The 14883-nt window shown below is 34.2% G+C and overlaps 2 protein-coding genes and 1 non-coding gene across 8 annotated transcripts in view; 1 reads left to right on the plus strand and 2 right to left on the minus strand.

Moving 5' to 3' along the window:
* Nucleotides 1–5382, minus strand: part of lasp1 (LIM and SH3 protein 1) — a 60155-nt gene extending 54773 nt beyond the window's left edge. The window contains exons 1-3 of one of the 6 annotated variants that reach the window (XM_073936255.1): nt 5295–5382; nt 4548–5189; nt 2885–2977 (exon numbers count right to left, since the gene is read on the minus strand). The gene's annotated coding sequence lies outside the window, so the exon portion shown is untranslated. Of the gene's footprint in view, nt 1–2884; nt 2981–4547 lie in introns of all 6 variants that reach the window. The other 5 variants (XM_073936254.1, XM_073936234.1, XM_073936257.1 and 2 more) reach the window with 5 other exon arrangements.
* trnac-gca (transfer RNA cysteine (anticodon GCA)) lies at nt 1345–1416 on the plus strand. The gene has a single exon. It is a non-coding gene; the product is annotated as a tRNA-Cys (tRNA).
* Nucleotides 5383–7024: 1642 nt separating the features above from the next.
* Nucleotides 7025–14620, minus strand: arl5c (ADP-ribosylation factor-like 5C). Its single transcript, NM_200846.1, is given in 6 exon segments — nt 7025–7615; nt 9691–9842; nt 11395–11478; nt 11594–11741; nt 11850–11910; nt 14362–14620. Coding segments are annotated over 6 exon segments (540 nt in total). The 5' UTR covers nt 14408–14620; the 3' UTR covers nt 7025–7566.
* Between the last annotated feature and the right edge of the window lie 263 nt (nt 14621–14883).

Consider the following 14883-nt stretch of genomic DNA (forward strand, 5'->3'; position numbering starts at 1 on the left):
TGCGTTCTTTTGGTTGTAAATGTTTTGGGCAGGTTTTTCTTGGAGCAGGCAGATTTTGGAACGCTTTTTGCCAGGAAATAGTTGACCCAAACTGCCAACACTTCCAAACTAGCATCAAGAAACTTTAAAAAAACAGTTTGTTATGAAGGATTCGGATTTCTGCTTTCCAATCCGTCTCATCATGGACCAAAGTTTATCCTTTTCTCATAATTTTTTTATTAAATATAATTATTATTTGATCATTTGAATGAGTATTTAACTTTGAATTGATTTTAATTAATGAATAAGTTAACACATTGCTTAATATAAGAATGTTCAGTGCATTTGCCTGTCTCTTTATAACTATTTTCAGAAGCCACCAAACTAGGTCAGAGGTCACGGAGACCTTGAGTGGAACTGATGGCTGAGGACTGGAATCAACTGTTTCTATTGTTATTTCTAGTAGTTATTACTATCTAAAATGTCTAAGCAGAGCGGCCTAGGAACTCATTGCGAGTGTTGAAGCTGGCTTCTGCTGATGTACTTGCAAACTATCTTCAGTAAACTTGATTTATTTATTTAAATCTCTGACTCCAGCTCTTCTTCATCTACTAGACTGGTCATTCATTGGGTCAAACTGTAAACTATCCCTACAGTTTTATATAAAGGTTATGGTAGGTCAGAAAATTTGCTCATTATCTATCAAAACACTCAAAGCTTAAATAAGTTTAATTGATAAATGAGATGGAATTAAATATATCATATTAAAAGGCGAGGGTGTATTAATATTATAGAGGTCGTGTGACATCATTACTATTGGAAATTTGGTCCATCTCACCAGTTTAAGTTGCTCATTTCTCTGGATTTGCACAATCTTTGAAGCATTTTGGATAACGCAAGTACACGAGTCAGCTAAATATATAATGCAGTACTAGTGTTTTTAAAATTATTTGAATGATATGGTCTCTTCAAAATAAGGTAAAAAATTCAAACTATGACAGGTCAGACCCAGAGGTAGCGACTTCTTGTAACTTCTAACTCTGTATCAAATTTATTTTTTAAAAGACGGGAAATTATCCAAAGCATACACTTGCAGCACAAGTGTCAAACTCAGATCCTGGAGGGCTGCAACTCTGCACGGTTTAGTTCCAACCCTAATTAAACACACCTGATCAAACTAATTAAGTCCTTCAGGCTTGTTTGAAACCTACAGGTAGGTGTGTTATAGCAGAGTTGGAACTAAACTGTGCACAGCTGCGGTCCTCTAGTAACTGAGTTTAACACTTATAGTCACACCTTTAAATAAATACACATGACTGGATGACTGTCCTGTGAAAGACACACCTGTGACTTATGCATGTGTGTGGGGGTATAGCTCAGTGGTAGAGCATTTGACTGCAGATCAAGAGGTCCCCGGTTCAAATCCGGGTGCCCCCTATTTTGCATTTTACAAAAAATGATATTCAAATAACTTAGGAACAAATTAATCAGTCAATAGGTCGATCTGTCTGTCTATCCATCTACCTTTATTTTTTTTTTTATGTGTTTATTGTACAAGCCTACAAGATATATTCAAGTGAGGCAAACATGCCAGAGCAATTCAGGATTTATTTGAAAATAAATTCACAGGCTTACTTGTCAGTTTTTATTTTCCTAAAGTTCATTATTGTAAGAAATCAATAATTGATTAGATTTAAGATTATCAAATTATGAAATCATTAACAACCCACACAGCAAAAAAAGGTTCCTCTCAGTTTTAGGAGATGCATAAAGAATAATTCTGATGCTGTTTTGTAATTTTGTAAACGTGTAATTCTATTATGCAATTTACGTTTTGGATATGATTTGTCTTTGGAGTTTATGATTTATATTCTAATATTATTAAATTGTGTGTATTTATGAGTTTGTAATTGTAATTTAGCACTTTGTTAAATTGCAGTTGTTTTGTTTGACTTTGGGTTTCTGCCTCTTTTTCTGCTTGTAATTTTTGTGCTTTATTTTATACGTTTTTATTCTTGTTCAAAAAAAACAAAACAATTGTATGTCAAATATACAGGGCATGGTTTTCGAACACACACCCTCATTTAATTATTTTAGACTCGTTTTATGACTCACTTCATGATTGCTCACCACGTTTGCTTAGTCAACAAGGCCACGATATCATCAAATGTATGAAACACCCAGTGATCTAACACACACACACACACACACACACACACACAGATAGACAGATATATAGATATATAGACAGACAGACAGACAGATAGATAGATAGATAGATAGATAGATAGATAGATAGATAGATAGATAGATAGATAGATAGATAGATAGATAGATAGATAATTTCTATTATAGTTATTTATCATATTGTTCAGTAGGTAAACCTGTCTTTATTTATATCAGCGGTGTAGTTCATAGATGCTGAAATGCTCAAGTACAGTTTAATGTACAAAATACAAACAGCAGTCTATATTTATTTGCTTGTTAAATATTGAAAATTAGATTTGTACTCTTCTTTACCGAGAACTAAACATTATACACACAAGCGCACTCAAATATGATTTATCACTGTCATTTGGAAAAATAAAACGGTGAAAGCACTATTTTTGGGTGTAAACAGCAGTCTAAAACTATTTAGGACAAAGTCTTAAATAATAAATATAGTGTCATATGGCTTGCCGAACAATTAAAAGTCAAATAGCCAAACTGTTTTAGAAGGTAAGGGATTATTTTTGTTAAATTAAATTTCATTTGTATAACCATTTTGTCACACCCTCAGCTCATTCCTGCTCCACCAATCACCGCTCTTCCTCACAAACCACCTCTCTCTAATCCCGTGAGCCATTACCGGCCTTCTAATCACCTGCACCTGTTACCCCTCATCAAAGACACTATAAAGACCCACCTCATTCTTCCACACATTCGCTGATAAAACATTCTGATGGTTTTCCTCACTTTCATCTTCTCTGCTTCTTCCATAGGCCTTTGGATCCTTAACCTGCTGATTAAGGGCAATGATTACTCTAATATGGTGCTTACTAGAAGATCTACATTTTCGTCACCTTGGAATAATAAGGTTCTATCTGCGTTCTTAATGATTTTGAGATTTAGCTTTAAAGTTTTTGTTTTCCATAAGGGCAACTCGTATGTGTAACATTTAGTTTTGTTTTTTTTAAATAGTCTTAAATGTAAACCACTTTATAACAAGGCATTCTATAATGTAAATAAGCTGTCAATTAATAAGACTGTCAATAACTCAATTTTGACAAATGTCAGCGAGGCTTATAATTCTAAGGTGACGATTTACCTGTTCAACTGCGTGTCTGCATACCCACCTTCTGATGTTCTCAAGAACGAACTGTGTGTGTGAGATCGCTAACATCAGATGTTTACATTACAAGCTGTTGAAGATCGCAAACCGATTTAACACCACTCTCCTGCTTCATCACTTTGATTCAGTGACTTGTGTTGAATAAAACTAATAAAAGAGAACCTTCCTTGTCTACCAGCGTGAGTTTTTTTTTTTTTTTTTTTTTAATTTTTTTACAATTATCGTTTTAAAGCCACTGCACATTGCTGGATTACAATCAAATTTGGAAAAAGGTTATCAGTTACCATGGAATACAAATAACTTTAACTAATCAACTAGTTGTTGCTGCCAAAACAGTATTTAGACAACTAAAATTAAACAATCACTAGCTTTCTTATTTCAGCATGTTAGCTATGTGTACAATTTGTTTTACAGTTTTTTTTTTTTTATTTGTTTAAATGTATAGTAAGATGTGTGGTGGCAGAGTAGGGAGCGCTGTTGCCTCACAGCAAAATGTTCATTGGTTCAAGTCTCGGCTGGATCAGTTGGCATTTCTGTGTGGAGTTTGAATGTTTTTCCCATGTCCAAGTGGGTGTTCTAGTTTTCCGCAAAAGTCTAAACACATGTGCTATAGCTAAATTAGGCTAAATTCTGTAGTGAATGAGTTTATGGGTGTTTTCCAGTGACAGCTGGAAAGGCATCTGATGCGTAAAACATATGCTGGATAAGTTCGCGGTTCATTGTGCTGTGGCGACCCATGAATAATAAAGGTACTAAGCCGAAAAGAGAATGAATGTAGTTATATAACATTTAAATAGCAGAAAGCTCACTTGAATACTTTTCCTCAACTCTAATATTAGTGTCTGATATTTATTGTGGGAAGGCATAAAGAAGTATTGTTCTAATCCAAAGAGTATTTATTATTATTATATTATTATACCCATTAGCACATACTATTTTTGGTACTAGTTTATAATAATACACAAATCTGTTTTTGCACCATCCTGTCAGTGAGAGTCGAGTTTAGCACATCCCCAACCAAGGGGTGAAAATTATATCTCACCTTTGTGATGTGTAAAACCTAAGTTATTCAGAGAGCTAGAATGAAATAACATCAAGTGCATGTGCACTGTAAAGCCCAATAATTTCAGATAACTCAAATCATTTGAGTAAACCGATTGCAACAAACCATTTAAGTTCAAAAACTAATTCTAATGAGTACTGTGAACTTAAATCTGTTCAAATCAAAATCACTCACCGGTCACTTTATTAGGTACACCTTAATAGTACCTGGTTGGACCTTTTTGCCTTCAGAACTGCCTTAATCCTTCGTGGCATAGATTCAACAAGATACTGATATATTCCTCTGAGATCCATATTGGCATGATGGCATCCTGGTCTACCACATCCCAAAGGTGCTCTCTTGGATTGAGATCTGGTGACTGTGGAGGTCATTTGAGTACAGTGCACTCCTTGTCATGTTCAAGAAACGAGTCTTCCAGGATTTCAGTAGATCAGCAGTTTCTGAAATACTCAGACCAGCCCATCTGGCACCAACAACCATGCCACGTTCAAAGTCACTTGAATCACCTTTCTTCCCTAATCTGATGCTCAGTTTGAACTTCAGCAGATCGTCTTGATCATGTCTAACGTTATATGCCTAAATGCGTTGAGTTGCTGCCATGTGATTCGTTGATAAGAAATGTGCGTTAAGCAGTTGGAGAAGTGTACCTAATAAAGTGGCCGGTAAGTGTATATTCCTTTATCGATTGTTTTCCCATTTACTTAGCATCCTTTCAGTATCGCCTTTTTTTAGCCACGTTGAAACAGAAACGGTCCCTTTCGCTGCTTCTTTCTTCAGATTTTCTTTAAATTTTTTCCCTCTTTCATTTGAAACTAGCTTTACGTTATAACAAAAAGAAAGCGGGTAACTTACATTAACACATGCCCTCTTAAGCTATGTTTAAAATCTAAGTTAAGCAATGACGCTAAACACACAACTCACCTTAAATGTCCGTTTTGTTTTTATCAAGGTAAAGCTTAGCTAAGATAAATAGTAGCAAAGCTACTCGACGTCACGTTGCTATAGCAATGGCGCCAGAGGCATATGTAAACAAACGAATTTCGTCTCGAGTTATTGATGTTCGTTGCTGATTTTCTCGTGTTCTTATATTAATTATCATAAGTTAAATGCATTTTGTTTGTCTCCGTGTTTTGATAGCACTTTTAACTAGTTTAAAAGGGGGAGGGGTGCTACCTTGAACATAAAGCCTAAGTACAAATTCAGTCAGATGCATGTCAAAAGATCTCTTTTGGCCGTTTTCAAGTCGTTAAGAAACTGTTCAGAACAAATGCATTAGCACACACTGGTCTATAAAAGGAGGAGATAAGATTATCATCTGAATGATCGATGCAAAACGACCTACAGCTCAGCTTCTGTTTGATCTGATAACGATTCATTGTCCTTATCGGGCTTCGTCTGCACCTCTTTTCAACTTTTCTTAGAGCTTTTTTCTTGTTTTTAGTCCAAATATCTACACTACCTGACAAAAGTCAAAAGTTTTAGGAACAACAAATAATAAGTTGACTTCTAGTTGATCATTTGTTATCAGAAGTGGCTTATATGAAAGGCAAGGGCCTCTAGATTACTCTTATGTTACCAATATAAACTATGATCATGCCTTGATTTTTAATTATTTTATTAGGACTGTAAGATCTGACTTTGCTTAGACAAAAGTCTTGTCACTTAACAGAAATGTACAGTTTAGAATATAAAGTCATGCTGCAGTGGAAGAAGAATTAACATTGTGTATGATTCCCATGAGCTTGGAGGACTGCATCCATACATCTCTGCAATGACTCAAATTACTTGTTAATAAAGTCATCTGGAATGGCAAAGAAAGCGTTCTTGCAGGACTCCCAGAGTTCATCAAGATTCTTTGGATTCATCTTCAACGCCTCCTTCATCTTACCCCAGACATGCTCAATAATTTTTATGTCTGGTGACTGGGCTGGCCAATCCTGGAGCACCTAGACCATCTTTGCTTTCAGGAACTGTAATGTGGAGGCTGAAGTATGAGAAGGAGCGCTATCCTGCTGAAGAATTTGCCCTCTGCTGTGGTTTGTAATGTAATGGGGAGCACAAATGTCATGATACCTCAGGCTGTTGATGTTGCCATCTTTTCCAAAATTTCTAAATTCTTGGGTCAATGCGGGTTCCAATAGGTCTTCTGCAGTATTTGTGATGTTTGAGATGCAGTTCAACAGATGATTCATCAGAAAAATAGACCTTCTGCCACTTTTCAAAATGATCAACTAGAAGTCAAGTTTTTTTTTGCTCTTACAACTGGGATCGACGACAAGACTTTTGCCAGGTAGTGTAAAATAATTTAAGAACCATTTTTCCCAAAACAACTCTTTTTCAGCAATGAGTCGAAATTTCCGTAAAGCAAGCAAAACAGTCTGCCATTGGTGCAAGTAAAGCAATTCTGTTTCAAACCTAAAACACTGAATACTTTATACAGATTATTTTGCTTGTTTTAAGGCTAAAACTCACTTAATTTTGACTTATTATTTCTAAAAACAACATAGTCTAAAAATGCTTCTTGATTTAAGAATTTTAAGATATCTGAAGTAGAACTAACACAGAAAGAAAAGCATTTCAGCAGCGTTGAATCTGAACCCAAGCGTTTTCCTCAAATTTTCTTTTTTTAAATCAAAAGGCACACATTTCAGTAAGTTTTTCATTTGTACACAATGGTTTTGTACAAAATTTATATAAGAAAACATATGAATATCCGGTCTACTTTCAAAAATAAAATACTTGAACACTAGGCTCCATACAGCATGCGCAACACACAAATCATCAGTTCACTTTAAATACTTCAAGTAATGTTTGTTCAATAGCTTAGTGGGCTCATCACAAAGCCTCTCGGCAGACAATGGCTCCTGGTCGTCAGCACAGCCAATACAGTGGCACCAACACATCATGATCATTTCACACGATCATTTCAGGCGTCAGTATAATGTAAACATGTGGACCTCTAGAACGGAGTCACATATTGTACGAACACAAACGTGTATACACACATACACATTCTCTCTCTCTCACACACACACACACACACACACACGCGCAGAGAGTCCATTCAGGTCTCCAGAGTTTGTTTGTTCCTTCAGATTACTCCATTTCACTGAGAGACAGATTAATAAAAGTCAAATCAGGCCTGATCTCTCGTTTAACAGCTCCAGAGGTTGAAGAAAGCGCTGCTGATGGACTAATTCGCCACGACACGGGAGCGCATCCAGTCTAGACTGGCTGGTAAACTGTGGAGGGAAAGAGAAACAGGTGGTTAAAGGTTGTATAAATGGCTCATATTGAGGATTGGAAATATTTATCAACTAAGCAAGGGGCTGTTCATACAGAATGCGTATTTGCATCTAAATATGTGAGATGTGGTATTTAGAAATGATTTTAATAAAAGCGCTCGCAGTACTGCGTGTAAAAAGGTTAAATTCTTTTAAGTTGATGCGTAACAGAAGTGTTACAATTAGGACGATAACCATTTTCAAGGTATACCGAGCAGGCCCGCATTGGCTAATTGAGAAGACCGGGATAATTCCCGGTGGGCCGGTCCGTTTTTTTGGCCGTGAGTGCCGGTGTCTCTTGCTGCTTGCACTCTCAGCAGTCGCACTTTTTTTCATTTATTTATTTATTTGACCATAGCCTCACTCTTTTTATTTATTTTCTCGCAGATCCGTTAGCAAAATGCAACCTGCCGGTTAATGATGAAACAGCGGCACCTTAGTGAATATAAGAATTCAAATAATTAATATTAATGAATATTACACCTGCTCAATGAAAATCTGATGATTCACTACATTAATAAATCTGACATAACGTGATCAGAAATCTAAAAAAGGGGAGAAAAAGATTAAGCCATCAATAGAAAGTAATACTATGGTTAAAAGAGTCTTGCAGATAACAGATAACAATATTTATTTTTTATTCCAGGCACACCAATGTAACAGCACTGTTGTGGTCCAGTGGTCAGCATGTTGTGTTACAACGCTGCCGATCAGAGTTCGAACCTCACCTGAGTAAATATTTAATTAGTTTTTTTTTTTTTTTTATTTATTGTGTAAGACATATAATACTGTTTGGGTTGTTGAACTTTGAAGTTCTAAAGCAGCTGTTTTCTTGAAAAAGACCTGATAGTGTCATTAGAAACGGAATTAGAAATGACATGATTTTAATATAGTCAGTCGTGAACTGAGGTGGGCCGTCTAAGGCTTGAAACTCCAGGGCTGAAAAGGAGTCTTACTCCGGCCCTGATACAGAGGTTTGGAAAAGTCAAAGTTTTTAAACCGCCACCATGTTCTGCTATACCGTTCCTATGGTATGTGTAAGATTTTTTATTGGCATTTTTTTCAGATTTTTAAAAAAACAGTATCACCAGCAGAAAAAAATGTCCAAAGATGCCATTTTAAATTGTAAAGAAATCTGTGTTTTTTTTTTAAACTAACGAAGACAGCAGCCTGACATGTTTACAGCTCCAAAATATTTTAAATGTTTCTCAAAAGAAAATATATTGTGTTAAAAGGGGAAAAAGTTGTAGTTTTTTCAGTGTGTCTGCAGAGTCTTCAATTTAAAAACCTAAATTTAAGGCCTTAAAAAATTCACTGAAATATGCTGTTATGTATATATACAGTTAAAGTCAGAATTATTAGCCCCCTGAATTATTAGCCGCCCTGTTTATTTTTTCCCCAATTTCTGTTTAACAGAGAGAAGATTTTTTCAACACATTTCTAAACATAATAGTTTTAATAACTCATTTCTAATGACTGATTTATTTTATCTTTGCCATGATGAATACATAATAATAAATAACATTTGACTAGATATTTTTCCAGACACTTATATACAGCTTAAAGTGACATTTAAAGGTTTAACTAGGTTAATTAGGTTAACTAGGTAGGTTAGGGTAATTAGGCAAGTTATTGTATAACGATGGTTTGTTCTGTAGACAATCGAGAAAAAAATATAAAGCTTAAAGGTGCTGATAATTTTAACCTTAAAATGGGTTTTGATAAATTAAAAAGCTGCTTTTATTCTAGCCGAAATAAAACAAATAAGATTTTGTCCACAAGAAAAAATATTATCAGACATACTGTGAAAATTTCCTTGCTCTGTTAAACATCATTTGGGAAATATATATATATATATATATAAAAAAGAAAAACATAAAAAATTCAAATGGGGGTTAATAATTCTGACTTCAACTGTGTATATATAACTTTTAAAAAATGCCAGGGCACATATCTATAGTTTTTGGAGCCCTTAATGCAAATCCATTTGATGCAATCTGATAAATATATGCACTCATGTAAAGCACTCTTACCCTTCCCCGGTGAGCGCGCAGCAGGCCTGCACATGCCAGGATCGAGCGGTGAGTGAACTGAGGGTTAGACTCTGAGAGATTTCTGCTGCAGTCATACTGTCCTCCATGTCCTGTTTATTTGCCAAAACCAGCACTGATGCATTCTGGAGATCCTGAGTGGAGAGATGAGATTCAACAGTCAGTATAAAAAAAATTATAATTATGCTGAAAACAATTAGGACAAGGGCTGGTCCCTCTTGGGTTAGTCCAACCCAACCTTGATTTAATCATTTGTTTGCAAACCCAATGTTTAAACAAATTAGGGACTATCATACTCATACTGAGTGTTAACATATTTTTTGTGTAATATATCGAACATTTTGCTGAATTGAGTTATAATTGTGCGATGAAATTGTGTTGATTCAGAAATAAAATATGTGTGCAATGTTTACTGATTTCATATACTTTAATTTTATTTCTTTTTTTACTTTTTGGGGTATGTTAATCATTTATAAGCAAATAGACAACAGTAGCTTTTTGCTCAAATGTATCATTTATTGTTTCTAAATAGAGACATTATTTTGAACCAGGGTTAAAGAGGTTATAATTACCAAAACATTTTTTAATTTAAACTATTAAGGTTGGCCAACTACAAGAAATTAATAAAGTGTAATATTTATTAAACATTATATATCTTTAATATACAAAAAAATATAATGTTTAATAAAACATAAACATGCAATATTTAAAACTGATTTAAAGAGAAATTACTAAAACAAATTCAACCTAAACTAAAGTATATCTTTATAATCGAAACAAAAACTAAACATATTAAACAAAAAGCTTATTCAATATATATATATATATATATATATATATATATATATATATATATATATATATATATATATATATATATATATATATATATATATATATATATATATTTATATAAATAATCAAACTAACTCCGTATAAAAGGTCTTCACAGTCATACACAAAATGGTAGAAGTAGAATATCTTATGTATTTAATAAAGGTAAAGGTAGGTTTACAGATATCAGAATTATTAGCCCCTTTTTAAATTTCTTTTTCTTTTTTAAATATTTCCCATATGATGTTTAACAGATTCAGGAAATATATTTATATATAATATAAAATATTTCTGATAATATTTTTTTCTTCAGGGGAAAGTCGTGTTTGTTTTATTTTGGCTAGAATAAAATAAGTTTTTATTTTTTTAAACCCCATTTAAGGTTAAAATCTTTAGCCCGTTTAAGCTATATATTTTTCCCGATAGTCTACAGAACAAACCATCATTATACAATAACTTGCCAAATTACCCTAACCTACCTAATTAACTTAATTAACCTAGTAAGCCTTTAAATGTCACTTTGAGCTGTATAAAAGTGTATTGAAAAATATCTAGTCAAATATTATTTACTGTCATCATGGCACAGATAAATTAAATCAGTTATTAGAAATTAGTTATTAAAACTATTGTGTTAAGAAATGTTAACAAAAAAAAAAAAAAAGGGGGGGGGGGTGAATCTTAATCCAAAATTTAAAAGAAAACATATGAAATTCTAAAAACAATTCAACTATAAACAAAAGCTTCAACGACTACTCTGTGATACTAAAATAACCAGCAAAGTGCACGAGATGCCCATCATGAAACATTCATGACAAGAGCATCATAAAGCAGGTGAATGCAAAACAAACCAACCTCGTGTGCCAGCATGCGATGAAGCTCCTCTTTAGTTACAGTCAGGCGTTCTCGATCAGTGCTGTCAACCACCAGGATGATAATCTGCAGAAGGATTCAGATTATACATTTGATGAAAGTGCATTCCAGGAACAACACACAACAACCAGCATTAGACTTTTATGAGAGCAGCACATCATGCAGGTGCACACATACACACCTCTGTATTCGTGTAATAGGAGTTCCAGGTAGCTCTGAGACTCTCCTGCCCTCCAATATCCCAGACAAGAAAGCGTGTCTTCTTTATGGCGATTTCCTCTACGTTGCTTCCAATTGTGGGAGACGTTTGTACTGCTTCTTTCGTTAAACTGGAGAGAACAGGGCATAGATGGTTCAATGAGGTCATTATAACAATACACAGTGTTAGTATCAGTGATTCATCTGTTTATACTTCCAAGAAAAAAAAAAACACTTACAATTGGTAGAGGATGGTGGTCTTTCCAGCGTTGTCCAAACCCACAATAATCACTTTGTGTTCTGAAAAGAGGAGCCCAAACACACAGTTTAATCTGACTGTGTGTGATCAGACATATAAGAATGTTCTGAACATGAAATCTATGAAACACACTTCTGAGAACTCAGTGTTCAGCGATCTGTATCAGTCTGGGTTAAGCAAAGTTTAGAAAAACTTGGGGAGATTGGTGTAGAATAACGACAGGCAAGCAGAACTTGTGATCTTTGAACGCGTACAATCTTATCTGACGTGTGTGTCTGTGTGTGTGTGCAGACTGAACAGAACATCCTGCATCAACATGCATTTCTCAGTGACACGCTCCTGATGTGATTTAAAGGCACTTATCACATGTAAAGCTTGCGTAATCGTTCGCAGTTCCACACTATCACTTTGTGGTTACTCTGTAATTTGACTAGTACATTCGGTTCTACACAACTCCTTCATGTTATCCCAACACAATTTGATTAAGTTAGTTTTTTATAAATTTAAGTGGATTAAACATGAAACAATTTAGTTAATTAAGCTAAGAATTGAGTTGTTTCAACTCATTTAAAATTGAACAAGCAGCAATAGTCATTTATCTGAGTGTACTACATCTTAACTAATAGCCATAACAGATGAGAGTAACTTTAGGTGATGTTTAGTTCATTTGTTGAGGGAAGGTTAAAATAAAGTGTTGGTAGACATTGGGAACTTCAATCCTTGCTTGTTATAAGTTAATATACTAGTATAAATAGCATAGACAAGTTCATTATAATTAAGCGTTGACTTCATATTTCATACTGGTTAAGTGACTACAGGCAGAGTGCGAATTATACATTGACGATCTGAGGGGTCGACTTTTTCGATAATGTTATTTTGTGTAATACATCCTTCAGTGAGTAAAATGTATGTATTTATTTAAATAACATCTTTTTTTAAATAAAACATTTACGTTTTCAGTGTTTTGTGGGATATTTTGGTGTATTCTGACCTACAATACCCACTAATTTGCTATTATAGAGGTTACTGTAGGTCAAACTACTAACTGTGTATCTAGATTTACTTTTACATCTGAAGTCAGAATTATTACGTAGAAGTGAATGTATAAACAAACTTTATATAGAAACAAACACCTATTTAACAAGAAAAGTGTCTTGTAAACGTCTACCATGTCTAATTGCATAGACTGATTGACGAAATTATGAATTCACAATGGTATAATCTGTTATAATAGTGGTCAAATGTATATTTATATTATCTATTATTTTAATTAGTAATATTTGTATTCAGATACAGATCGGGGGGTTGGAGGGGGCATTTAGACCTTCATCAAAATTACAAATGCGAAATATTGAATAAATCAGAGTTAAAATGGACTTTTATCACAAAACTTTGTAACTATTAACACATAGTAGGACACAAAGTCCCCTGGAGTAATGTTACAAACTGTTTCATTTCTCAGTCATCAGGACTCAATGTTATTGTTCTCTTGTATTGAGGTAAAGTTTGTTTTGTATTCGCACATTGGTTCAGTGACAACTTGTGACTCACTCCCTATATTGTTTACCATGGTACTTTGAATAATCAGTCTTGAATCATATTCAAGTATGACTTGAAAACAACACTATTTATTTGTCTGTGAACAATGTTATATGCATTAATAGTCATTGGCTGCTAATATAATTTCACTATTTAAAATTTGCAAAGAATACCTGTGAAATTATATTATTGAAGGGAAAATCTGAACATGTGGATATAAAACAACTTTACCTCAATTTCTCTTCTTTGTGGCTAAAAACAAGTAATACATCTTAGCTAAAGTTATAACAAGAGGGACTTTACATAATAATAAATGTTTTGATTCTTAACGTATTAATAATGAATAACAATAGTAGGACACAAAGTGCAGAGGAAAAACAAAACAAACAGTTTAGTTTTTTAATAAGCAGGACATAATGTTGTTTTTTTTTTGTTTGTGAAATAAGTAATATATCTTAGATAAAGATGTAAAAAGAGGCACTTCCACATCATAATAAAAGTTCCAATTCCTAATATATTTATAAATTAATACGTTAAAAATAGTAGGACACAAATTTCAGAAGAGTAACATTACAACCTGTTTAGCTTCTCAATAAGCAGGACAGAATGTTAACTAATGTTGTATTTGTGACAGTAAAAAAGGTAATAGCTACATCTTAACTAAAAGTTAAAACACTTTAACTTTAACATAATAATACATGTTTCTAGTCCTAACCTATTAATAATGAATACATTAACAATAGTAGGACACAAAGTCCTGAGGAGAAACATTAGTTTAGTTTCTCAGTAAGCAGGACAGAATGTTAGCTAATATTATTTTGTTGTGACTAAAAAAGATAACAGCTACATCTTAACTAAAGTTATAACACTTTACCTTAAACATCATAATAAATGTTGCCTGTAATATCAAAAGACTCTTAAAGTAACATGTTGTGATATTGTTTATCTCTTACCTCTGTCTCCGAACAGAGTCATCAGTTTGGCGAACAGGAGTCCCATTTCTGAACGCTGTGAATTTAAAATATAGTCAATCGACCACAGCAGCTTTTAATAGTCTCCTGGATCCGTTGATTCTTTAATTACAGTGAGCTGTAGACACTTTCACAGTCCGGTTAAAAACAATGATCCACGAGCGACAGTACTCCGCTGTTCTGGTGTGTCAAGTCCTCTTCACTGCACTCGTTCCCTGAGTGTCTGTCTGCTGTTAAATCGGTGTCTGATACATAAAATATCGCGTCGGAATACGAAATGTCGTCGTGTTTTCCGTGGGCGTTTGTATGTTTAAACGATGAGTAGTGACGCAGGGGTCGCTTCACAAAACGGCATCCCTCATTGGCCACCCACGACGATGACGCGAGATTTCGAACAATTCCTTTTGTCCGTATTCAGAGCTGGGCGGCCGCTCTTGTGCTTTCATTTCCGCTTCACAGTGGAATTTTAGAGAAAGGCGCTCCAACCCGAAAGTAAAAGAGCTG

The sequence above is a fragment of the Danio rerio genome, chromosome 3 (genome assembly GCF_049306965.1).
Source record: "Danio rerio strain Tuebingen ecotype United States chromosome 3, GRCz12tu, whole genome shotgun sequence".
NCBI classification, from domain to species: domain Eukaryota; kingdom Metazoa; phylum Chordata; class Actinopteri; order Cypriniformes; family Danionidae; genus Danio; species Danio rerio.